General features: G+C 41.3%; 1 protein-coding gene across 1 annotated transcript in view; it reads left to right on the top strand.

Annotated features, from left to right (window-relative positions):
- Window positions 1-25913, top strand: part of RGS22 (regulator of G protein signaling 22) — a 140643-nt gene that overhangs the window by 59753 nt on the left and 54977 nt on the right. The window contains exons 11-14 of the mRNA XM_075549437.1: window positions 815-948; window positions 5018-5129; window positions 8054-8179; window positions 10126-10227. Coding sequence (XP_075405552.1) covers window positions 815-948; window positions 5018-5129; window positions 8054-8179; window positions 10126-10227 — 474 coding nt within the window. The remainder of the gene's footprint in view (window positions 1-814; window positions 949-5017; window positions 5130-8053; window positions 8180-10125; window positions 10228-25913) is intronic.

Here is a 25913-nt window from a genome sequence, read left to right on the forward strand (position 1 = left end):
AGAGTGACAAATCATTTATTCTCAGAAATGAGTGACAAATCATTTATTCTCACACTTCTAGACAAGCATTAATTAATTAATTTAGATTCTTTGTGAATTTTTAGTTTCAGGGCACCGGTACTTTTAAGTACTAATTATTTCTTTTTATATCTCCATCAGCATTTTTTCATGGGTACAAGAGTTTTTCAGCCATTAAGTAATCATATGTGCTCGTGTCATATTTGTGTATATAACACAGTGAGATACCTCTGTTATCTGATAACCCCATTTCTTTCGTTTCTTTCTCCACCATTTAGACTTTTCCATTCATGCAGCTTCTCATATTCTGAATTGAAATGACTTGTTTTCTTAGAAATAACCTTGAAGAATGAAGACAAGAACCATGAAATACAATGCCCAAATTGCCGTCCCTTCGTAGGGATCAAAGAATTTTTACTTTATTTCTCCATTCTTTCTGCCTTGCCAACCCATGCACGGAGCCACCCCAAAGCCTGTTCAGTTGTCGAAACAGAAACATTTTTGCCTGGTGTTTCCTCCGGGACAAGTCTCGTCCTCCGCAGAGGTGGAAGCACAAACATGTCCGCTTTGATCCGTATCTCCTTCCGGTCTAGAAAGCTATGGTTTCTGGTTTGGGCTGCATGCGTGGAATTTAAGAAAGGAGAAAACTTATTCTAGTGAGAATATGGTTGGTGGTAGATTAGGGGTCAGCAGTGATCTTGTGATACAAATAAATTTAGGTACACCTGCAGAATTATGCTTTACTTTCTATCATCGCCGCCTCCCCAATTTTTGTTCCTTGTCGCACCACTGTTAGAAAGAAGAAACCAGTGCATTCCAAGTTCCTAAGCCATTCAGGAAATCATCTAGAGTGAAGACAGCAACTCAAAAGCTTTCTAAGAGCGAGCCCTTCTTCCCAGCTTCTTCTCAGGATGATGTGCTTGAGAAAGGGTAGGTGCAGCCTCTTATGTGCCAAGTGGTTCTCCACAGTGGTAAGCGTTTGAAAAACTGAAAAAAATTAAATTGAAATGGAAAACGAATCAACTGGTTAAAGAAAGATGTAAGTTCTTATACTTCATTAGATTTGTTTGTAATAGAGGCTTATATTTCCCACGCATGCGTTATGTTAGAACTCCAGCTTAATAATTTTAAAGACACGGTACCTCTGATCTCAGCATCCCAAAGACTCCGCAACCCAAAGCCTGCTCTAGGAAGGGTCCCCTCCTATTCCTATCTGGCTCTCTTCAATGTTTCCCACACTTGAGAGCACAGAGGAGTCTCAATAATACCTGGACTGTTGTCTAAATATTGTGTATTATGTTATTCCTGTAGATTTGCTTCCATACTTACCCAGCATTCATTCTTTCTCTCAATTGCTATTTTTTCTTTTGACCTGAAGAATATTCTTTACTATTAATTTTGGCGTGGGTCTGCTTGTGCATAATTCTTTGTTTAATAATATTCTTTTTTTAAAATTAAGATAAAATCCACCTAAGATTCACCATGTTAACCACTTTAAAGTATATAAATAATTACTTAGAAGTATATTCACAAAATGGTGTAACCTTCTCTATTAGATAATTCTAGATTTTCATCCCTCCAAAAAAGAAATTTCACACCCATTAACAGTCATTCTCTCCTGGCAACCACTAATCTGCTTTCTGTCCTTATGAATTTGTGTATTCTGCATGTCTCATGAGCATAATCTTATAATATGTAGCCTTTTATGTATGGCTTCTTAACATAATGTGTTCAAGCTTCATACATGTTGGTTTTGAGTTCGTTCTTAAATGATATTTTTTTGCTGGGTGTATAATTAATCATTGATAACTATTTCCTTTCACTTTGAATATATCATTCTGTTTTCCTCTAGCTTTCATTGAGATATCAGCTGTCAGATTGGTTGTTTTTCTCTTGAAGATAATATGCTTTTATCTATAGCTGCTTAAAAAATCTTTACATTTCATTTTTTGGGGAGATTTACTCTAATTTGCTTAATATGTGGGTCCACTTAAGGCTTTTAAACCTGCACCTTTGCTGTGTTTCATCAGTTGAGGAAAATTCCCAGCTGTTATCACTCTTAATTTTGCGTTTTTAAAAAAATCATTTTATTGGGGGCTCATAAAGCTCTTATCACAATCCATACATACATCAGTTGTGTAAAGCACATTTGTACATTCATCGCCCTCATCATTCTCAAAACATTTGCTCTCCATCTAAGCCCTGGCATCAGCTCCTCATTTTTACCCCTCCCCCCTCCCTCATGAACCCTTGATAATTTATAAATTATTATTTTGTCATGTCTTACAGTGTCTGACGTCTCTCTTCACCCACTTTTCTGTTGTCCGTCCCCAGGGAAGAGGTCACATGTAGATCCTTGTAATCGGTTCCCCCTTTCCAACCCACCCTCCCTCCACCCTGATTTTATTTTATTTTTTTTAACATTTTATTAGGGGCTCATACAACTCTTAACACAATCCATACATACATCAATTGTGTAAAGCACACCTGTACATTCTTTGCCCTCATCATTTTCAAAGCATTTGCTCTCCACTTAAGCCCTTTGCATCAGGTCCTCTTTTTTCCCCCTCCCTCTCCATTCCCCTCTCCCTCATGCGTCCTTGATAATTTATAAATTATCATTTTGTCATATCTTGCCCTGTCCGACATCTCCCTTCACTCACTTTTCTGTTGTCTGTCCCCCAGGGAAGAGGTCTCTTGTAGATCCTTGTAATCGGTTCCCCTTTCCAGCCCCCCCTCCCTCCACCCTGATTTTATTTTACACTCAACTTCTCCTCATTCTCCGTCTCCAATTAAATGTATGTTAGATCTTCTTAACTTATGACATCTTCACTGTTTTTCCCTTCAACTATCCCACCTATTGTTAACTTTACCTATGTGTTACTGGTTTTTCAATTCTAGGAATTCATTTTGGTTATTTTTCAGATTTTTATTTAATATTTTATAGTGTCTGGTTCTCTGCTGAACTTCTGTCTCCTATTTTATCACCTTGATTATAGTTCAAAAGTCTGTGTGTGATATTCTTAATATTTTGAGCTTCTATGACTATTTTCACTCTTGTTTTTGGTTTTTTGTTTTAGTTGTCTGTCTGATCTTTTGTCTTGGCTTCTTTCGTTTAATGTGAGTCCTTGAATATAAATAATTATAGAATTTATTGAGGCTTAAGTTGCCATTTTTTCCCTAGAAGTTATTCCTCATATACCTTTGGTTGTGCTAGATGATTCAAGCACTAATCATGAAGTACAACACTCATATTAACCCACTTCCAGGGGGGTTTCCTGAGCTAGATAATGACCCAAAGATATACTACAGTGTGTTCAAGGATTTATTTGCTTCCAGAATCCCACTACTAGGGGCTTGCTTTGGCAATTTTCAGCAGAAAGTCTGAGGGATTTACCAGGGCTCTCGACTCTGTAAACATGCTGCTCAATTTACTGAACGCTCTTCAAGATCAGCAAACACCCAGAAAAGCAAGCAGTTGTTGAGCACTTAATCACCCGTTCCACCCAGGACCTCCTGTGTAGTACAGTGTATGCTCCTGTTACGCTCCTCTTGCCCTAAGCAAGTATACATACATATTTTTATATTTCACATGATTTATTTTCATGTTAATTTTAAATAGACCATGATTATACATTCTATGCTACATGAATAAAAAATAAAACAGAGCAGCACATCTTTTTTTCTCAATGTGGTCGATTCTGACTCATGGCAACTTAATGTGTTATAGAGTACAAATGAGCTCCATAGGGTTTTTTTTAAATCATTTTGAGGGCTTGTTTAACTCTTATCACAATCCATACATACATCCACTGTGTCAGGCACATCTGTACATTTGTTGCCATCATTCTCAAAACGTTTGCTTTCTACTTGAGCCCTTGATATCAGCTCCTCAATTCCCCCTCCCTCCCCCTTCCCTCACAAACCCTTGATAATTTATAAATTATTACTATTTTTTCATGTCTTACACTGTCCGGTGTCTCCCTTCACTCATTTTTCTGTTGGCTGTGCCCCAGGGAGGGGGTTATATGTAGATCCTTGTGATCGGTTCCCCCTCTCTACCTTACCTTCCCCTTTGGTATCTCTACTCTCATTATTGGTCCTGAGGGGTTTATCTGTCCAGGATTCCTTGTGTTTCCAGCTCTGATCTATACCAGTGTATATATTCTGGTCTAGACAGATTTGTAAGGTAGAATTGGGATTATGATAGTGGCAGGGAGGAAGCATTAAAGAACTAGAGGAAAGTTGTATGTTTTATCAGTGCTATACTACACCGACTGGCTTGTCTCCTCCCCATGACCCTTCTGGAAGAGGATGTCCAGTTGCCTACAGATGGGCTTTGGGTCTCCACTCCATACTCCCTCTCAGTCATAATGATATGATATTTTGTTCTTTGATACCTGATTTTATCGACACCGCATGATCACACAGGCTGGTGTGCTTCTTCCATGTGGGCTTTGTTGCTTCTTAACTAGACGGCCGCTTGTTTACCTTCAAGCCTTTAAAACCCCAGATGCTGTATCTTTTGATACCCGGGCCCCATCAGCTTTTTATCACCACATTTGCTTACACACCTGCTTTGTCTTCGGCATTTGTGTTGGGAAGGTGAGCATCATGGAATGCCAGTTTAATAGAACAAATTGTTCTTGCATTGAGGGAGTACTTGAATAGAGGCCCAATGTCCATCTGCTACCTTAATGCTAAATCTGTAAATATAGGCACATAAATCTATTTCCCAATCATCATATATATTTACATATGTACGTGCCTGTATTTAGACCTCTATAAGTGCCCTTCCTAAGCAAGGATATTCTTGAGAGTTGTCTTTATAAATGTGCCTCATTTTTTCAACCACTCTCTTGAGCCCTAGAATTTACTTTTCTACTTTTGTTTCTCATTTTTCACACTGCTCAGCACACCCAAGATTTGATACTATGTATACCAAAAGTACTCAAAATATATTTGTTGATTGATTGGTTTTCATCTTTATCATTTATAGGCCGAGGCGCATGTCGAGCAGCAAAATTATTCATTTAACATCTTTTACGGACATTTCTGAGTGTCTGAAGCCCCATCTGAACAGAAGATATACTTACACGGAAGAACCTCAGGCATGTATTTTTAAAAGGGTTTTATTGACATAATTCACATATCATACAATTTTAACAGTCCTGTCACATTACAGAGAGTTGTGCATTCATCACCATCATCAAGTTTAGGACAGTGCCTTCTTTCTTGTACGCGTTGTTTCCCAGACCAAAAAAAAGCAAAACAAAAAATGTACAAAACCATTAAAAAGGAAAACCCAACAATAATGACAAGTACAAGAGAGAAAATTTTGTTCAAGCAAAAATAATAAAAACTGGAACAAATAGTAGAGTCAAAAGGGAGATCAAATGATAAAGTTTCACATTTAATCTACTCTGTCTGCAGTAATCTGCCCTACAATGTACTCTAATAGCATGGCATTCACATCCGTGGTTTGTCGTCAAAAAGGATTAACCTGAGTCTTAACCCATGTGCAAACCTGGCAATGGATTTTGGGCTTTCACCATCACTCATAGCCTTTTGCAAAACCAGGTGTTCAGGATTTAAGCTCTAACACCATTCCCTCGTCCGTGTTGGAATTTTATTATTTACAAGCCTTGCATCACACCGGCTGCTGTGCTTCCCTGTAAACTTAGCTGACTCCTGACCTAGATGGCTTCTTCTTCGTCCTATTTCATTTTACTTTATTTTAATTTTTTTTGGCTTCTTGTTTTATGACAAACCTTTAGGAGCCCAGGTGTTATTTTTTCTAATAGCCAGGCATCATCTGCTTTCTTCGCCACACTTTGCTGTAGCACCCACATCTAAAGTGATCTCTTCAGGAGGACACATATTTAGCAGGGCCTATGGCGTGCATTCTGTTCAATGACTAACCTGAGTCCTCATGAGCTCTGATCCCAGTGGATTTTTCTTGATTTGCCATAATTTTATTTCATTTATGTCACTTTTTATTTTGATTTGGGTGGAAGTTTATAGAGCAAATTGGCTTTCCATTCAACAGGTCATACAGATTTTGTTTCATGACATGCATGGTCATTCCTCCGATGGAACAGCACTCTTCCCACTGCCTCCTTGTCTTCCTGACTCCATGCCCTTCTCTCTTATCCCTGCCTGTCTTCTGAGATTTACCCCTTGGACAAGGATGGACTTCTGATTTCCTAGGGTTGGTTTTTCTAAGGAGTACATACCTGGCTGGGTTATTGCTAACCGTACAGGCAGTGAGCTGGGGTGCTTTCAGTTCCAGGTTGGAAAGGGATCTAGGGGCTGTAGTTTGGGGGATTCCAGTCTCGATCAGACCAGTAAATCATTTATTTTATTTTATGTTACATTTTACACACAACTCTTAGCTCAATCCATACATAGACATACATAAATTGTATAAAGCACATCTGTACATTCTTTGCCCTCATCATTTTCAAAGCATTTGCTCTCCACTTAAGCCCTTTGCATCAGGTCCTCTTTTTTCTCTTTTTTTCCTCCCTCCCCACTCCCCACTCCCTCATGAGCCCTTGATAATTTATAGATTGTTATTTTGTCATATCTTGCCCTATCCGGAGTCTCCCTTCCCCCTCTTCTCTGCCGTCGATCTCCCAGGGAGGAGGTCACATGTGGATTCTTGTAATCAGTTCCCCTTCCCAACCCACTCACCCTCCACCAGTAAATCATTTATTAAGCAGCATAATTTTATTGTTCCTTGCAAAAGTATTTTTATGCAAAAATGTCTATATTTCCTTTTATGGTATCATATTCTTATACATTTTGTTGATTATTGTTTTCAGAAACAACTGTTCTGATTTTGATATAATCACACTTCATACACAAAAATGAGAGCCTCTTATACAGTTTACTTAAATTTTTAATAATGAAATTATATTTGATGTTATGTTTTAGAAGTTCAGAATTGTTTTAAGGTGGGGCCTTATGGGTATCCTGATACGGGGAATATAACTTACCAGTTCTAAATGAAAAGTCCCCATTCCCAAAGGATTATATATTACGTAAGACTCTCCACCCAAATAAGATCTGAGCACTTCAGTGTACTTTGTCAGATCAGCTTATTCACAGCACACAATTCTCCTTATTCTCTAAGTTAGAATCGATCTAGCTATCATCTATTTATTTCACTAAGCCCGTGATTTTTTTCCTTTGGATATGGTGACAGTTAAACATAAAAAAAACATTAAATTCTCATAGAATTTGCTCAGCAGGAAAGAGAGGCAGAGAGGGGGAGATTGACAGAAGAAGGAAGACCCTAACTGAGCTCCTAATTTTCCATGTCACGGTCATCTTAAGATTACAAAGGAGTTTATCTCAGTTGCACAAAACCAAGAGTAAAACATTCCTGTGACTAGTAGATACCCATTCGTTTTCTGAAGTCGCTTTGCGCTCAGGGAGAGGGCCAGCATTCTGTTTGAAGAAGACGTTGCCAGCTTTGTTGGCAGAAAAGCTCTTAAACAACAAAATTTTATGAGACCATATACTACCATTTACACTCGGTAGGCCGTGACCTGTGCGTGGGGAGGCCGTCCAGAGAGGGCTCCCAAGGAGAGTTCATGAGCAGCACAGAGAGGCCTTGAAGACAGTTGCTTTTATAACCTTGTTGGAGCTTTAATAGCCCCCCCTCAAGGCTAGCACAGCAGTAAATATGGAGGGAAGAGGCCACCAACCGAGATTTGGAAGGCTCCTAAAATGGCCTCATCGTGCCTGCAACATGAAAATAATTGAGGTTGGAGAGTCGCTTCAACATTCAGCTTGAAGTCAGATGGGTTTATAATGGAATGAACACTGCTGCTATAGTTGGCTCCATTAAATGAATCTTATGTGACAGTCAGATGCAAACATGCGGCATTAATTACATATACAGTACAAAATAGTCCAGTGGGAAAAAGACAGCCTGGCAGGATGCATGAAACCCTGTTGTGAAACATTTCCCTTAAAAAAACACAATGTAGCTGTGTGGGTAATGGACTTCTGTTTTGCTGTCTAGGTTACCATCACATCAGATATCCATGCCTTGGGAGGATTTGACATGGAAAATTTGTTGCAGTCTTTGTATGTAGAAAATAGAGCTGGATTCTTCTTTACTAAATTCTGTGAGCATTCAGGGAACAAGGTAGAAAATAATGATTTTTAAATCTAATTTTATAATTGTACTTCAATTAAGAATAAAGGAGCTTGCAATTTTCTCAGTGCTCAAATAAGTGTCTTTTGTGCTAAAATTCCCTTCTCTGGAAAGAACTGCCTTACTTAGAATATAAGAGGTTTTCCAAAAGTTTCTGGGAAATAGAAGTAAAAGATAAAAATAAAACATATATGTATCTTTATGCTTTATTTCTCAACAAGATGTTTTTGTAAGCAATGATACCGACCATTTAGTCTATTCTTAAAGAACTGAGGGCCCTGGGAATTTAACTATGTGAAAGAGCCTTTTTTTTTTACATTGGTAGCTGAAGAAATAAATGCTCTTTAAAGACTTGGTTAAGATTAGAAAACACAAAGAAGTCAAAATGAGCCAAATCAGTACTTCAAGGTGGGTACCTAAAGGTTTCCCATGGAAAGTCTCACAAATGCCCTTGTTTAAAGCAAGAAATGAGCAGAAGCATTGTCCTGTGGAGAAGGGACTCACTGGCGAAGCTTTCCTGGGCATTTTTCTGCTAAAGCTTTGGCTAATGTTCTTAAAACACTTTGAAAATAAGCAGATACTATCGTGCTCTGGCTTTCCAGCAAGCTAACAAGAAAAATGCCATGAGCGGTCTCCCAAACCGTTGCCATGATCTTTTCTCTTACTGGTAACTTATGCTTTGGGTGGGGCCACTTTTGTCCCTTGGTCGCCATTCCTTAAGATTGTGTTTTGTGTTCAGGATTGTGAAGCCATGTTTCATCTCTTGTTATACTTCTTATAAAACATATAAGAAATGTTTTCAGGACCTTTATCCCACTTGTTAAAAATATTCATCAATATTCATCTGGTCAACTTTAATTTTGTAGTCAGAATTATGTTAACCGAGCCAACTGAGATGTCTATGGTGTTGACTGTTGTGTCTGCTGTTAACCATGGGTCCTTTTCAGTTAAGGCACAAGCAAGATTATTTCCTTGAAAATTGATGTAGCATCGTCTTGTACTTTCTTAAAATGTGTTAGCCATTTGTAAACTGCTGATGTCTTTGGTTCTTGTCCTCATAAAGTTTTTTAATGCCTCAATGACTTAAACTTTTAAGAACGCTTCCCTATAAAGTTGATGCTTGTACTTGCGTCAACTGTAGCAGAATTCATATTGCTCTGATTGGGGCTCTTTCCAAACTCAAGTGTCTTGCTTCTCAGTCCCTCAACCTAGATTCTGCTCAGACATATTGTAACAAGTGAGTAAGAGTTTATTTTGGTGCCAACATGAAATCCAGGTATAATTTTAAGATCATACCCATTTTCTATGAAAATTTTAAAGACCTCTCGATAGCAAAAAATTAAACAGTCTTAATTAAGGTACAAATAAAATACAAATGTGAACAGGCAAGGATTGGTGGCTTGCATTACTAACAATATTTTCATACAACCCTATTTCAATTTACTAAGTTCCTAATTGCTATATCTTACATTGAGAGTCACTTTCTATTAGTCCTTTACTTTGAACAATTATTAATGACCATTTCCAGGTGTGGTTTTGTGTTTCAATCTAGTCTACATGTTGCTCATCTGACAAGCACGTGACTGGCCCGACAATCAGCGCAGTGTGATGTACACTTGCCTGTCTGTATCAAAATACTTTCGATTTTGGCTTCATGCCAGAAATGTGTGGCTATTCTTGAACTAGTAACTAAAATGCTTACTATTTAAATGGTGAATTGTGGGAGAGGCATGCATGCAATAAGTGATGTTCTAGAGACCACACCAATAAATATTTTGTATCGTTACCTCTTGGTAATAGACCATTAAAACCACTTTAAATAGGACCTCATGTCTGGTCACCCCAAGGAGCTAAAGAATCGTGTATATTTGATATCAGAGTTGTGGGAAGCTTTAATAACTGGGTGCTAATAATTTATGTACTCTCTTCACCTGCAGTTGTGGAGGAACTGTGTGTACTTCTGGTTTGACTTACAAGCTTACCATCAGCTTTTCTACCAAGAAACACTTCAGCCTTTCAAAGTATGCAAGCAAGCCCAAGTAAGTAGTAAAGAGTGCTCTCAGGCTGGTCCAGCAGGCTCCTGTAAAGTTCTAATATAGTAGGCATTATGGGGATTTAATTACAGATTTCATGGCGGCAGGGGAGGGACCTGTCTGAATATATGAGGGGACTTTAACAATTTTGTGGGGAGATGCCATTATATTTTATTTCTGTTGTTTTATCCCTCAGAATCCTTTAAAAGTCTTTCGTAGGGTGGTGTTCATACAACATCCACATCATGCAACCTTCCATGTCATAGACTGTATTACTGTGGCCGTTAAGTGATGCATAGCTGTCCTTGGGCTGTTGACCTGTCTGAAAGCCAGGAGAGAATGCTGACTGAATGTAATGTTGACCATTACAAGGCAATGGTTCCTGTAAGCCTCCGGACTTCTGGGTTGCAGACAGGAAGTAAAGAATGTGGCAAGAGCACCTGGAGCAAAATAGAGGAGGGAGAATACATGTCTGTATTTGAGGAAGAACAGAGAGGACTCTGCAAAGGGAGGCAGAGTAGCCTCCTCTCGTGTGTGTGCGCGCGCGCATGCGTGCATGTGTATGTTGAAGACAAGAAAACAGAATTATGACTAAGGCAAACTTATCTTTTCAGCATTTTGTTCTCTAAGTTCCTTTGATCTTTTATATAAGAGAGAGGTCTTGAAACCTAAAAACTGTTTGTTTTGTTCTTAATGACTTTCTAAAAAACTAACTTTTCTAGCAGAAGCATAGGAAACTCTTACTAATGTTTCTATCTGTGGGCCACGTAAGTGACCCTCCGTCAGGAGGGGAGAGGGTGCTGCTGGGTGTCTGTTGCTACTTGCAGCGCCCGGACGCTGGGATGCAGAACTAGGCTTTGTAAATCAGCCTACAAAGTTTTGTACTTTTTAATGTGAGAATAAGCGCCTCAACTCCTCCACAGCCCAGATCTGGCTCCATGAAATCAAGAAATTGCATCTCTCACTTGTCTCTGAGACCACACAGTTGGGATGTCCTGGTTGTTAATCCTTTATGTGTAATTTGCTACTTCTCCTGGCTAACCTCTTGCCCCTGTTTGCAAAAGAACCCACCCCTTCGTTTTATGATGTTTTCATTATTACAAAGAGGACTTCTTTGAGTTCGCAGCTGTTCAGCTAACTCTTCCTTGTCTTAATAATAACCCTACTTCTCTGAACTTGTTGAAGAGGAAATCATATTTCTGTTTGGAAAATTTATTAATTCTTACTAATGATGTGGAATCAGCTATAAGTGATTGTACAGCAGTATACAGTCAACTTTTGATTAGTCTGTGATGGGTTATTATGTTTGAGAATTATCTAGGTCTGTACATTTTGGGGGATACATTGTTTTGGGGTGTCAAACCAAGGTGGGCAGGAGGGTCAATGAAGACATGTACTTTTACGTGAAAAGGGAGAAATAAAGAAGTATAAATATATGTGATTCATTTGATGGGTTTTCATTTTGCTTCTGTTTTTAAAATTTTTGCTTTGGTTTTGTTTAGAGGATCAATTGTCTAAATAGGTTTAAATTAAAAAATCATTTTATTAGGGGCTCATACAACTCTTATCACAATCCATACATCCATCCATTGTGTCAAGCACATTTGTCCATTTGTTGCCCTCGTCATTCTCAAAATATTTGCGTTCTACTTGAGCCCTTGGCATCAGCTCCACATTTTCCCCCCTCCCTCCTCGCTCTCCCCACCTTCATGAACCCTTGATAATTTATAAATTATTATTTTGTCCTATCTTACACTGTCCGATATCTTCCTTCACCTACTTTTCTGTTGTCCATCCCCCAGGCAGGATGGTATATGTAGAGCCTTCTCATCGGTTCCCCCTTTCTAACTCCATTCCATTTTTTAATGATAGAAATATTATGTTCCTCTCTTCAAAGGCGCATTTACGGTGGAGTTTTTTGTGTTGATTATGCAAAATTGCTGTTCTCGGGTGCCTTCTAGTCGTTTCCCGTCTGCTGTGAGCCTGTCTGCAACCAAAGGGAACACCATCCAGCCCGTGGCCTCCTCCCGTTCGTCCTTACGTTAGAACCCCTTGTTGCAGCCAAGTGTCCACCTGTCTTGTTGAGTGCCTTCCTCCCTGTCACTGCTCCTCTGCTTTACCAACGAAGGCGTCCTTCAAGGACTGGTCCGTCCTTAAGACACGTACAAAGTTATGTTCAGGGAAGTCTTGCCACCCTTCCTTCTTTCTTTCTTTTAAATCATTTTATTGGAGGCTTAGACAACTCTTATCACAATCCCTACATCCATCCATTGTATAAAGAAAGCACAGATGTACACCGTCCTTATTTCTAAGGAGCACTTTGGCTTTACTTCTTCCAAGACAGATTGATTTATTCCTTTGGCAGTCCATGGCACTCCCGCTATTGTGGGTTAACACCGTGGTTCAGTGCATCGATTCTTCAATATTTCAGTCCTAGGCTGGACTTTCTCCCTGAGTTCTCTCAGTTTAAGATGCTGAGTGTGTTCATCCTTTTTGGTTCTCTAACTCGAGCACTTTGCACGTTTTGGTATCATGTTTTACTCTGTATTCTCCAGCCGCCCTTTGAAATTTTGTGTTCAGCTCTTTGACTTCATTCCTTCTATTTGCCTTAGATACTATAATTAAGAGCAAATTTCTGTCTATTCTAATATCCACTTTGGTAATTTCTTTCTCTCCTGCCTTTTTAGTGACCCTTTGCTTTCTTCGTGAATGATGTTCTTGATGTCCTCCCACAGCTATTCAGGTCTGCTGTCATTAGTGTTCAATGCATCAAATCTGTTCTTGAGATGTTCTCAAAGGTCAGGTGGGATAGACCCCAGGTTATATTTTCATTCTCAGAAACTTGTTTTAATCTTCAGTTTCAGCCTTAACTTACATAAGAGCAATTGATGGTCTGTGTCTCACAACCAGACCCTGGCTGAAAAAAATTTAGCTGATAAACTTAAGTATGCTCTACTCCATAGTCTCTTCCCACAGATGTAGTCAATTTGATTCTGTGTATTCTGGAGGTGTTGCCATTTGTATTCTTGGAAGATAAAGTATTTGAAAATAAAGAAGTTGTTGGTCTTGCAGATCACAGAATATAAACGATGCTGTGTTAAACTTGCTAGGAACGTGATTTTACATTGTTTTCAGATCTCTGCCAATCTTCGTGCTTGGAGTCCGACTTGGTTTCCAGAGACTTGCAGACTTTTCTCATTCTAACCAGTGACTGACTTACCCACAATAATAATTCCTGCAATCAAAGCTTTATTGTGCCATGAAATATCATAGAAATATGCAGATGAGTGTGGGATCGGGGGCAGTGATTTAACATGACGAATTCTAGTCCAAGGGTTTGAACTACAGTTGGACATGCCCGGAAGATCTCATCACATGACTTCAAGACAGAATAGTGCTGAGTAGAAGCCAGCTGGAATGATCTAGTACAAGAGAAAAAGAATCGGCCATAAAATGTAGAATTAAAATCTTTGACCCGTGCCACAATTTTCCAGCAGAATCATGCCGATACTACGATTTGGAGTCGAGATTGCTGCCACAAATAATCCCCTAGCGTTGTTGATATTGCATACTTGCTTTAGTGAGCTGAAGCAGACTGACACTGTCCATGTTAAATCAGAAAGCCATGTGGGTTGCTATGCCAGGAATGACACAAACCAGAGGGAGTGACGTTTCGTTCATTGTCAAAAAGGACATTTCAAGATCTATCTTGGAGTATAATGCTGTCTGATAGTATTAAATCTATTCCTCATCAAGAACTCCAATCAATACAACTACTATTCAAATTTGTGCACCAAACACCAAAGCTATGTTGAAGAACTTGAAGAACTCTATCTTCCCCTTGCAGAGGGGTCTCAGGGAGGAGACGAGCCAGACAGGGTGCGATGTAGCAACGATGAAAAATACAACTTTCCTCTAGTTCCTAAATGCTTCCTCCCACCACACTATCATTATCCTAATTCTACCTTGCAAGTCTGGCTAGACCAGAGGATCGACACTGGTACAGATAAGAACTGGAAACACAGGGAATCCCGGGCGGATGAACCCTTCAGGACCAGTGGTGTGAGTGGCAATATTGGGAGTGTAGAGGGGAACTGATTACAAGGATTTACATGTGACCTCCTCCCTGGGGGATGGACAACAGAAAAGTGGGTGAAGGGAGACATCGGACAGTGTAAGATATGACAAAATAATAATTTACAAATTATCAAGGGTTCATGAGGGAGGGGTTGTGGGGAGGGAGGGGGAAAAATCAGGAACTGATGCCAGGGGCTTAAGTGAAGAGCAAATGTTTTAAGAATGATGAGGGTAATGAAGGTATAAATGTGCTTTACACAATTGATGTGTGTATGGATTGTGATAAGAGTTGTATGAACCCCTAATAAAATGATTTGTTTTAAAAAGAATCCTACCAACGACTCCACTCTAAAATTGATCAAGCATTTGATCAAGATGAATTGATCATTATTGGTGATTGGAATGCAAAAGTTGGAAACAAAGAGGAAGGAACAGTAGTTGGAAACTATGGACTTGGTAATAGAAATGAAGTTCGAGATCACATGATAGAATGTTGCAGAAACAATGACTTTTTCATAGCAAATACCTTTGTTTTCTACAACACAAATGGTGGCTACACACATGGACTTCCCTAGATGGAATACCCAGAAATCCATGAACTGCATCTGGGGGAAGAGAATATGGAGGAAAATAATTGAAGGCGTGAATTGAAATATGGAAAGATTCTATGGGCAAAATATTGACTGCTGTAGGAAGCACCAAGAGACCATGGAAGAGTCCACAATCACTGTACCAAACAGAACTAGTGGGCATTGCCCCTTTCAGGAGGCAGCAGATGATCAAGAACCAGTGGTGCTGAAGGAAGAAGTTCAGCTTCACTGAAAGCATTAACCAAAAGCAAAGCTCCAGGAATTGATGAAATATCAAGTGAAATGTTTCAGCAAGCCGATGAAGCACTGGAAGCACTCACCCATCTCTGCCAGGACATTTGGAAAACAGCTACTTGGCCAACGGACTGGACCAGATCCATATTTGTACCCATTCCAAAGAAATGTGACCCAACAAGATGTTCAGATTGTAGAACAAAACCACTGATATCACATGTAAGTTGAGATCACCCAACAGTGGTTGCAGCCGTATAGTGCCAGAGGTTCCGGCCGGATTCAGAAGAGGACATGAGACAGGGGATATCATTGCTGACGTCAGATGGATCTTGGCTCAAAGCATAAAATACCAGAAAGATAGTTACGTGTGTTTTATTGAGCATGCCAAGGCATTTGACTGTGTAGTTCATAACAGACTATTGATAGCCTTGAGAAGAATGGGAGTTCCAGAACACTTGATTGTGCTCATCAGAACTTGTGCATGGATCAAGTACAAGTTGTGTAAACTGTCAAGAGGCAGTCGTGTAAACAGAACAAGGGAATACTGTATGGATAGGCATGGGAAGCAAGCCCGAGGACAAAGTGGTTCTGGAGGGCCTTAGTGGGAGGAGGAGGCAGGGGGAAAGGGAGTGATGAGTAAAAAATTCCACATACGGGGAACAACTACAGAATTAAAATCAACAAGAAGGAGGACATAAAGATCCTGGAGGTGTTGGAGCAATAGCAATCTAGCTGTGAGGAAGTACTAAGAGGCAAAAGAAGGATGCAAATGATGGTGAGGGAAGGTAAAAGGAAACAGAAGATCTAGGAAGCAAAGCTATAGATAGAGGTATAAACATAGGTGTGTATATATGTAAATATATTAATTCATTAAAATTGAGGTATTGGCCTATGTACATATATTTACATGGCAATACACTGAGAAAGTGGGCAGACTTTGGGCCTCTGCTTAAGCCCTCCCTCAACACAAGAACACTTTCTTATAACAACCTGGCATTCTATGATGCCCAGCACTATCACTGAAGACAAAGAGGGTACACAAGCAAATGTGGTGAAGAAAGCTGATCGTGCCCGGCTATTAAAAGATATAGCGTCTGGGGTCTTAAAGACTTGAAGTTAAACAATTGACCTCTAGCAGAGAAGCAACAAACCCACATGGAAGAAGCACACCAGCCTGTGTGATCACGAGGTGTTGATGGGATCAGGTAATAGGCATGAGAAGACCAAAAACAAGCAAGAAAACAAACAAAAAATAATGTTGAGAATGAGGAGGCTCAGAGCAGAAACCCAAAACCCATCTGTAGACAATGGGACATCCCCTCACAGAAGGGTCACAAGGAAGGGATGAGTCAACAAGGGTGCAGTATACCATCAATGAAACACACAATATTCCTCTGGTTCCTTGAGACGTCCTCATCCCCCACTATCATGACCCCAGTCCTGCCTTTTACTGTGGGTTAGATCAGAGCATGTATATAGGTACAGGTAAGAGCTCACGACACACGGAATCCAGGTCAGATAAACCCCTGAGAATAGAAATGGGAGTAGCGATAGCAAGAGAGTAGGGGGAAGGTGGGAAGAAACCGTGGGGGAAGGGAGAAAGCAGTCAGTATAAATTAAGAAAATAATTTATAATTTATCAAGGGGTCACAAGGGTGGGAAGGGGGAGGGAGGGGAAAAGGAGCTGATGCCAAGGACTCAAATAGAAAGTAAATGTTTAGAAAATAATGGTGACAACATATGTACAGATGTGCTTGATACAATTGATGTATGGATTGTTATAAGAGCTGTAAGAGCCCCCAGTAAAATGATCTTTAAAAAACATATTATTGTATAATAATTATCTATAAAAAGGGTGTGCTGAATTTAAAGTGCTCCAAGATCCTTGAATTATTTGAGAGAGCGTGATTAATTTCAGACTAGCTGAATGAAACTATGCATGTCAAATTAGTACGGGTAAAATAAAATAGGTATCAGTATAACCAGACCCCAACTCATGACCATCATATCCCTTCCACGTCTCCATTCCTTCAGGACAGGGAAGAACCACCCCAAGGGTTTCCAACGCTGTAATCTTTATGGAAGGAGTTGGTGAGTTGGTGGGCTGTACAGTAAGCTGCTAATCACACGTCAGGGGTTCAAATCCACCAGTTGCTACACAGGAGAAAAATGAGGTTATCTGCACATGCCTGTAAAGATTTAAAGTCTCAGAAAGCTAACGGGGCCTTATCCTCTGTCCTGTAGGGTCACTATGCGTTGGAGCCAACTCAAGGGCAGGTAGTCTGAGTACTCAGCTCTCTCCTAGAGTGTGGCTGATAGGTGTGAACCCCAGGTGCTTTAACCACTGCACCACCAGGGGTTTTTATGTTTCAGTATATACTACAAAAAACACCAATAGGTATGCTGTGGAGAAAGAGGAGAAAGGTAAATTGTAAATGCATCGTGTGCTAAGCATATTTTTAATGCTCATTTCTCATTCTCTCATGGCCTCATTTGCCAGGTGTTTTAAAGCCAAACACACCTGAAGGCGGATGCATGAATTCTCAGGAGATTTTGTTTCTCTCATTTTGCTTTCTACGCTCCAAGTAGTCATTTTATATATATACCTTAGTGCTTTGCTGACTGTCAGAAGGGTGGAGCTTTCTGCTCCAGTGAAGATTTACAGTCTCAGAAACCTAAAGGGCCAGTAGGTCTACCCTGTCCAGTGGCTGCTGTGAATCAGGATTGACTTGATGACAGTGAGAGCCAGAGGGTCCCCTTCTCCATGCCACATGTGCCTCTCCATTTGATCGCTTAGAACGCAACCACTTGACTTTTCGATGGCGGCAAGGGAGAAAGTATGTTAACAAGACAGGCAGGATGGTGTTGTGTGATGTAATTATGTATAGCTAATCATGTACAACTCATCACCATTGCCATCTTCTATTGATTAGAACCACGTCACAGCCTTGGCCCACCCTGGTGGGAAAAGAATATAAAATGGCATACACACCAGGATGTACAGGGCTCATGGGGGCCACACACGAGTCTGGTTGCAACATTATGCAATCAGTCCATGATTTGTGGCTCTTCAGAGCGTGAATTCTGCTGACATGGTGGATTCTTTTCCTGTGTGTTTCATAATGTTCAATTCTGAGTCCCTCGGTGGGGGGTTGATCTGTGGTGCTTCTGCTACACACACACACGTATGTTTCTATTTATTTATTTAGAATCATTTGGGCTCTTACATCTCTTATCATCATCCATCCATCCATTGCGCCAAGCACATTTGTACAGATGTTGACTAGGCATAGTTTTAATGATGATTTCTCATCTTGTCATTTCCTCATTTGCCAAGTGCGAATTTGAAAGCCAAACACGTCTGAGGGTAAATCCATGAATTCTCAGATTTACTTTTCTTCCTTTTCTATTGGACCCAAGCTGAGATGAGCAAATTTAATTTTTGTCTCCTAGGTTTGGTAGGTGCGTGCGTGTGTATCTTTAGATCTATATATTTTCCCTCATCATCTAAGTTCTATTTTTAAAGAACTTGGCATGCATGAGGGTCTCTCTCAGTGCAATCTTTCCACCTGGTGGGCCCAAGACTCTGTCTCCTTTTCTCTATGGGCCATTATAACCCAAGCATTTGGTGGGCCTCATACCCTCTCAAGCTTTTTGCTCAGGTTGCCAGTACACACCTCCATTTCAGTCATCATACTGTATCCAGTATTTCCAGGTGTTTTATTGAGAAAGGATTTTCAAGTCACTGAGCCTGCCGAAGTGCCCGGAAAGGAAGCAGTCAAGTCCTTGTGAAGACAAGGAGCAGTTACGTATGTTGTACCCAGAGTAAGCATAGCAAGTATTGTGAACTGCAGAAAGCATTTTCACCTTTGTTCTGGGCTCCTGAGAGCCAGACCACCCTACCGCTACTGAGTTAGGGTGAACCCAAACCATGAAGGATCCTCAGAGGGCCTGGTGTTCACCAGCTTTCAAGCTCACTGCCATCTAGTACATTCTGACTCACAGAGTAGATCTGCCCCTGTGGCTTTCCAAGTTTGTAGATCTTTATAGGGCAACCTCATCTTTCTCCCATTGAGTGCCTGGTAGTTTTGAACTATTGACCTTGCGATTAGAAGCCAATATACTATGGCACCAGGATTCTTCAACCAGCCTTAACGCCAAAAATCCCAAACTCACTGCCAGTTGATTCTGACTTATAGGAACCCTTTAGGACAGGGCGGAACTGCCCTTGTGGGTTTCTGAGAATGTAATTCTTTACAGGATAGGAAGCCCAGTCTTTCTTCTGCAGAGTAGCTGGTGGTTTCAAACTGCTGACCTTAGAGCTAGCAGTTCAACCGGTAATCACTACAACCAGCCTTCTCTATCATGACTACGTGGGGAGTCTGTTAAGTACATGAAACACTAAGGCTCAATGGGGGTTCCTGGTGGATGACTACTTTTGCTCTCAAGAGGGGAGCAATTCTTTTCTTATGACATGGAAATTTCCTGCTGTAACTCTACCCAGACCTTGCCGTGTGTCTCATCATTTGTATCCTTTGTGGGTGTAGTCCACCTGCAGCCATCAGTATGGCATAAGGAGCCCTGGCAGTACAATAGCGAAGTGTTTAGAAGTGTTTAGCTGATCACCAAATGGCCAGCAGTCGGCACCCACTCACGGACCTGATGAGCTGCTCCATTAGAAACTTCACCCAAGGAAACCCAAGGGGAAGTTCAATTCTATCATGTTGGGCTGTTACGAGCAGGAATAGCCTGGAGGCACACAACAACAAATACGGTTCCACTCCATGAAATTCCATGAGTGGTTCCCGCTCATTATCCGAGGAGCCCAGGTGGCATAGAGGTGGCGCACTGGGCTGCTTACGGCAAGGTCGGCAGCTCAAAACACCAGCAGCAGAGGGAGAAGGAAGAATCTCAGAAACCCATAGGGGCCGTCGGCCTTTAGGGTCATGATTAGTCGGCATCGATTTGATGACAGTGATTTTAAAGGGGCGATAGGAGCCAGATTGATAGGAGCCAAGCCTAGCTGGTACCCCACAGGGCAGCGAGAAAACCATCCCTTGAATCGGTGGCAAGCAGGGCAGAAGGTGAGGGAGCCATGTCGTCTCCCCACAGCTGACATCTGGTAATAAGGCTGGTGTGTTAGGCTGGGTTCTCTAGAGAAGCAAAGCCAGCGACGCTTGTGTGTGTGTATATCTCGAATGAGATTTCTGCCCACATGGTTGTAGAAGTGGGTAAGTCAAGTCTGGCTCAGGTCCCCGGATGAGATGTCAGCAAGAGGCTTCGCCTGACTCCTGTAGCTTCAGGGGCGGACAAACAGGAAACAGAAAGATGAAGCGGAAGCTCATTGGCTCGAAGCTGAGGCTGGTAACCCTCTGATGGCTCCTGGGTTGGTCAGGCAACATCACAAGGGATCGAAGAACCAGAGGCAGGATCCAGATACAGCACCCGAACAAGTGAGCGAGCTCCCACACAGTGTCAGTGTACACAAAGGAGGCCACACACCGAATGAAGCCCCTCTCAATCATATCTGATCTGAGCTGCGACCAGAGTAAGGAGGTGGTCCCCAACCATCTTCTCCCGTAACTACTTGCTTCATAGAGGACCCCTTCAGGGAGTTGACCTCACTGTGCTAGATCGTATCATAGGAGACCCCTGGCCTCACTGTCACAGAGGAGGGAGGTGGGAAGGTGAGGAGTGAATCCTTGTCCACAGTTTGGGGCTTGAATTCATGCTGGTCCTTAGTACACAGTTGGCTATGGAGGTGGTGTGTGCCCACTTCCCCCTTATTTTGTACAGGTATTAACTCTACACTGACGGAGCACTGGTGGCACATTAGTTAAGCACTCGGCTGATGACCAAAAGGTGTGCCGTTCAATCCCATCAGCAGCGGAGAAAAATGTGTCAGTCTGCTCCCATAAAGATTCCAGTCTCTGAAGCCCTGTGGGGCAGTTGTATTCTGTCCTTATTAGAATTGACCAGCTGATGATAATGAGGTGGTTTTTCCTTGTGGTTTTCAGGTTCCGTGAAATTGATTCCTTTGTATGGCCTTTCTCGCCATGAGCATGCACCTCCCACCAAATGATTGAGTCGGACTGTATGAATGAGGGGCGTGTGGCCCGACAAGGGGTTCAGAAAACTCAAAAATAATACAAATAAGATCCTTGACTCCATGGTCAAGGTTGCTTTTATTGTTAGGTGCCCTTGAGGTGGTTCAGCCTCCTAGTGACCCTATGTACAAGAGAATGAAACACCACCCAGTCCTGCGCCAGCCTCACAATTGTGCTTACGTGTGAACCCATGTTGCAGCCACTGTGCCCACCCATCTTGTCAGGGCCTGCCTCTATTCTACCAAGCACGATGTCCTCCAGGGACTGGTCTTCCTTGACCACATGTCCAAAGTACGTGACACATATTCTCGCCATCCTTGCTTCTAAAAAGCATTCCGGCTGTACTTCTGGCATGACAGATTTAGTTGTCCTTTTGCCAGCACAGTACTTTCAATATTCTTAGCCAGCACCATAGTTCAATCACATCGAATCTTCTTCGGTCTTCTTTGTTCAGTGTGCCACTTCCGTGTGCATATGTTATCAGCCCAACCTGTAACCTATTACACTACCAGGGCTCGTCCGAGCTCAAAACCCAACCAAACCAAGTACACTGCCATCGAGTTGATGCCGACTCATAGTGGCCCTATCCAACAGGGTAGGACTGTCCCTGCGGATGTTTGAGGTTGTAACAGTGTTGGGGAGTAGAAAGCCCCGTCTTTCTCCTGCGGAGGAGCTGGTGGTTCAGAAGTGCTGATCTTGCAGTTTGCTGCTCAGTGTGAAAGTACTATACCACCTGGACTCCTCAGATAATTAGCTGACACCACTCCCTGAATTTCATGGAGAGGGTACCATATTTGTTGTTGTGTGCCATCCAGGCTATTCCTACTGGAAACAACCCACACACCCCCCCCTCCGCCCCGGCAGACTTGAACTTCCACTTGGCTGGCATTTCTATAAGCAGCTCGTCAGCTTTTTCCCCTGAGGACCCGTTGGTGGTGCAAACAGACCTGTCATATGCAGATGACACAACCTTGCTTGCTTCAAGTGAAGACTTGCTGAGGAAGGTCAAGGATCGCATCCTTCAGTATGGATGACAACTCAATGTAAAGAAAACGAAAATCCTCACAACTGGGCCAAGAGCTAACGTCATAATAAATGATTGACGTTCACCAAGGAATTCATCTTGCCTGGACCCACCATCAGTGCTCATGGAAGTAGCGGTCAAGAGAGCATAGGACACCATGCCTTGAGGCCATCTGTTGCCCAAGATCTCTTGACAGTGTTGAACAGCAAGGATGTTATTTTGAGGAAGGAGGTGTGCCTGACTGCAGCCATAGGACTTCCAATAGGCATGTGCAAATTGGACACTGAATAAAGACGATCGAAGAAGAAGCAGTGCATTTGAATTGTGATGCTGGCAAAGAATATTGGAAGAATGGCCTGCAGACGCTAGTAAACAGTTCTACTCTGTTCTATTGGGCCACCACGCGTCAGAATTGAGTCGCTTGCAGTTGGCTTACAGAAAATCACTACCTTAAAAAATCTGTTTAACAATATTTGGTGACTTACTCGTTAGTTAACATTCACAAAAAGCTTGCTATGTTCCAAGTGATGTTCTGTGAATACAGAAATGATTAGGGTTTACTTCTTGGCTGAAGAGCTCACTCAGTAGCAGGAAGGAGGGATATTCACTGGCGTACTTGAATCATGTTTAAAACAAGCAGCAGATAAATATTATCTTTAATGAAACTAAATGATTGCTTTCTTTCCCAGCAGGTAATAGCTGGTGTTTCTTTGACAAATAATCATTTGGTCTCTTTTCAAATCCCTGTAAGTGAACTATTTCCTATCATCTCATTTTTAACTCCAAAGACTGCCGTTCATTGGTCTTATTCCTGACCCTTTGGGAAGCCACTCTTCAAACAAAAACACCAGATGCCCGATTTTATTTATATTGAGCTTCTTCAGACTGAATCTCTTATCTTTTATTATCTTTAATTTTAACTAAAGAAATGTTGATATTTGGAAATCCTACTCCTGATAGCTCCACTCTGTGACTTAGCTTGAAATGCTCTGGCCTAAGGCTCTTGTCCAGGAGCTCTGGTGGTGCTGTGAAATAAGTATTGGGTTGCTAACCACAAGGTCAATGGTTCAAACTCACCAGAGGCCCCACTGGAGCAAGATGAGGCTGCCTGCTTTCATATAAAGATCCACAGTCTCAGAAACCCTAAATAGGATCACTGTGAGTTATAGGGTCACTGTAAGTTAGAATCAACTTGATGGCAGCGGGTTTGGTTTGGATTGGGTTAAGACTCTTGAGAAAGACTCTTGTTGATTCTACTCATAGCAGATAATTCAGATCCAGTGACTACTAGCTACTGCATAAACAGTCTGTTACATTCTTACTGATTGACTCTTATGTTTACAAAATCCCACCAGACAAAGCAAACAGAGAAGCTGACTGGATAAATGACACCAGACCTAACTTGTCCACTGATGTTTTCAGTGAGCCAAAAGTTGTCTGGACAGGCATTAAACTTTGTTATGCAAATGACTTTAGTGGCTAAGCTAATTTTTAAGAAAATAGCCCCTCAGTTGTACTTGTAATTTTCCAAACCTTTGTTCTAACTAACCCAATTTATGAGTAGAAGAAGCTGATGTTAAAGATGATGTTAGCACTTTTCTATATCAAAATGCTTCCCCCTTCTTTGAGCATTAGAATATTTCAAATTTTTGCTTACAACCATCCCATTGCAAACTCTCTGCGTTTGTATTTCAACAGAACTTACCATCATAAGGCTAAAGTAACTCCGTTTAACCCAGGTTACGAATGTCTAGATGCCAGAAAACATGGGATTTTAGTGGTAAGCCCAAAGCCTCCCATCTGGAACCACACTGACAAAGGAGGCCAACCCCTGCAGCGGTGGCCAACCACGGCTCTGGCTCCAGCAGCTCTGTAAATGTGTACCAGTCAGAAATACTCCAGTCGTGACCTCTGCTTGTGGTCTTTGCCTTTATCATCCTCTGTAATTCTGTAGCTCCTTGCAGCTTGTGTCAGGAACTTCTTGTCTCTCTTTCCCCAGTTTGGAAAACGCTCCCTTTGCCGTCATAAACTCTTTGGCTTTCTCCTGGGAAACCATCTTCTTCCATTATCGATAACCCATCAGAATGGTAAATAGTTGGGATAGTCAAGTGGGATGTACCTCTTAGAGAGCTTTTTCTTTCTGCTGTCCCTGGCATAAATTCAGTGATCAAATGATTGTGGCACTCTCTGCTCATAGTTTAGAATACTTTGAGAACCATTGTAATTTTTTTCTAAGTCTAGTAAATTTTATACCCTTACCTATAATTAAAAGTTACCCTTTACTCATTAATTTACTTAAATAATTTTATTGGCATATACTTCACATCCCATATAATTTACTCATTTCATCATATGAAGGAGATTTGTGCAATCATCACCAGAATCAATCGATGTCAGGGCATTTTCTCCTGCTACTCCTTGTTGCGAGCCCCCATTTCCCCTCAGCCTCCCCACCATGCCCCAATGCAATTATCTGTCCAGTTACTGTCTCTGTAGATGTACCTACCGTGGATTTCATATAGAGAAAATCAGACAAAACACAAACAGGAAGCAAATAAACAGCAAAAAACCAAAATACAACGACTAAACAAAACATAGACAAATTTCAGTTAAAAAGAAGCCGGAAATAATAAAAACTGAAACAACTTTAAAATGGGTCAAAGGGGAGATCAAAATGATAAAGTGTGACATTTTAGCATAACTACATCTGCCATAATGGACGATTCAGTGCTTTCTGTTTGATAACAAGTCTGGTCACATCCCTTGTCTGCGTCAGAGGGGATTCTTCAGAGGCTCAATGCATGTGGGGACCCTGCAGATGGATTTTGGGTTTCCACTGTCGTCCACTGCCTTCAGCAGACTGGTGCTCACAATTTAAGCTCTGATACCATTTCCTCCTTCGGATTTGGATTTTATTTACAATCTTTGGATCATACAGACTGGTGTGCTTCTTCCATGTGGGCTTAATTGACATCTCACTTAAATGGCTTTTTTTTAAAAAAAAACAAACAAAACAAGTCTTGATGAGTCCAGATGCCATTCTGATAGGAGGGCACCATCTGGTGTCTTCACCACTCTGTGCTATGGCACTCGTGTCTTCAGGGCACTCTCGTGAGGGGGAGCATTGAGCGAGAACATGCCATTAGAACGAATGTTCTTATATGAGGTCTAGAATGAAGGGGGACCCCAATTCCATTCATGTACTTATGGTATGTGTCAGTCTCTAGTTCACTGTAGACACATCACTATCACTGTATGATGGAGAACATTATAAACCACCTCCCTGGGGCTTCACATAATTCTGTTGATAGTGTCCTTAATTTAGCCAATGGTATTGAATGTAAAACTGCTGAGAAAAGGAAAATTTACAAGTATAGGCTAGCTTCAGATTGCAATGCATGAATTGTACAGATTGAACTCTTAAGTGACTGGACACTATTTATGCAAACAACGGGATTTGGTGATAGGATGAAACTTTCAATGACACATTTACAAAGGCAGAACCATGCTTACCAGGTTAAAACATGTCATAAGAAAGCAAGGAGGGCATTGAAATAGCAAATCTATGGTAGTCGCGGCTACCATTCATTGGGCACCCTCAAAGCAAGAGCTACGAACCAAAGTCCAATGCCTGCCAGGCCACAACTTTGCAACCCTTAA

This window comes from Tenrec ecaudatus, chromosome 5 (assembly GCF_050624435.1).
Source record: "Tenrec ecaudatus isolate mTenEca1 chromosome 5, mTenEca1.hap1, whole genome shotgun sequence".
Classification (NCBI taxonomy): Eukaryota; Metazoa; Chordata; class Mammalia; order Afrosoricida; family Tenrecidae; genus Tenrec; species Tenrec ecaudatus.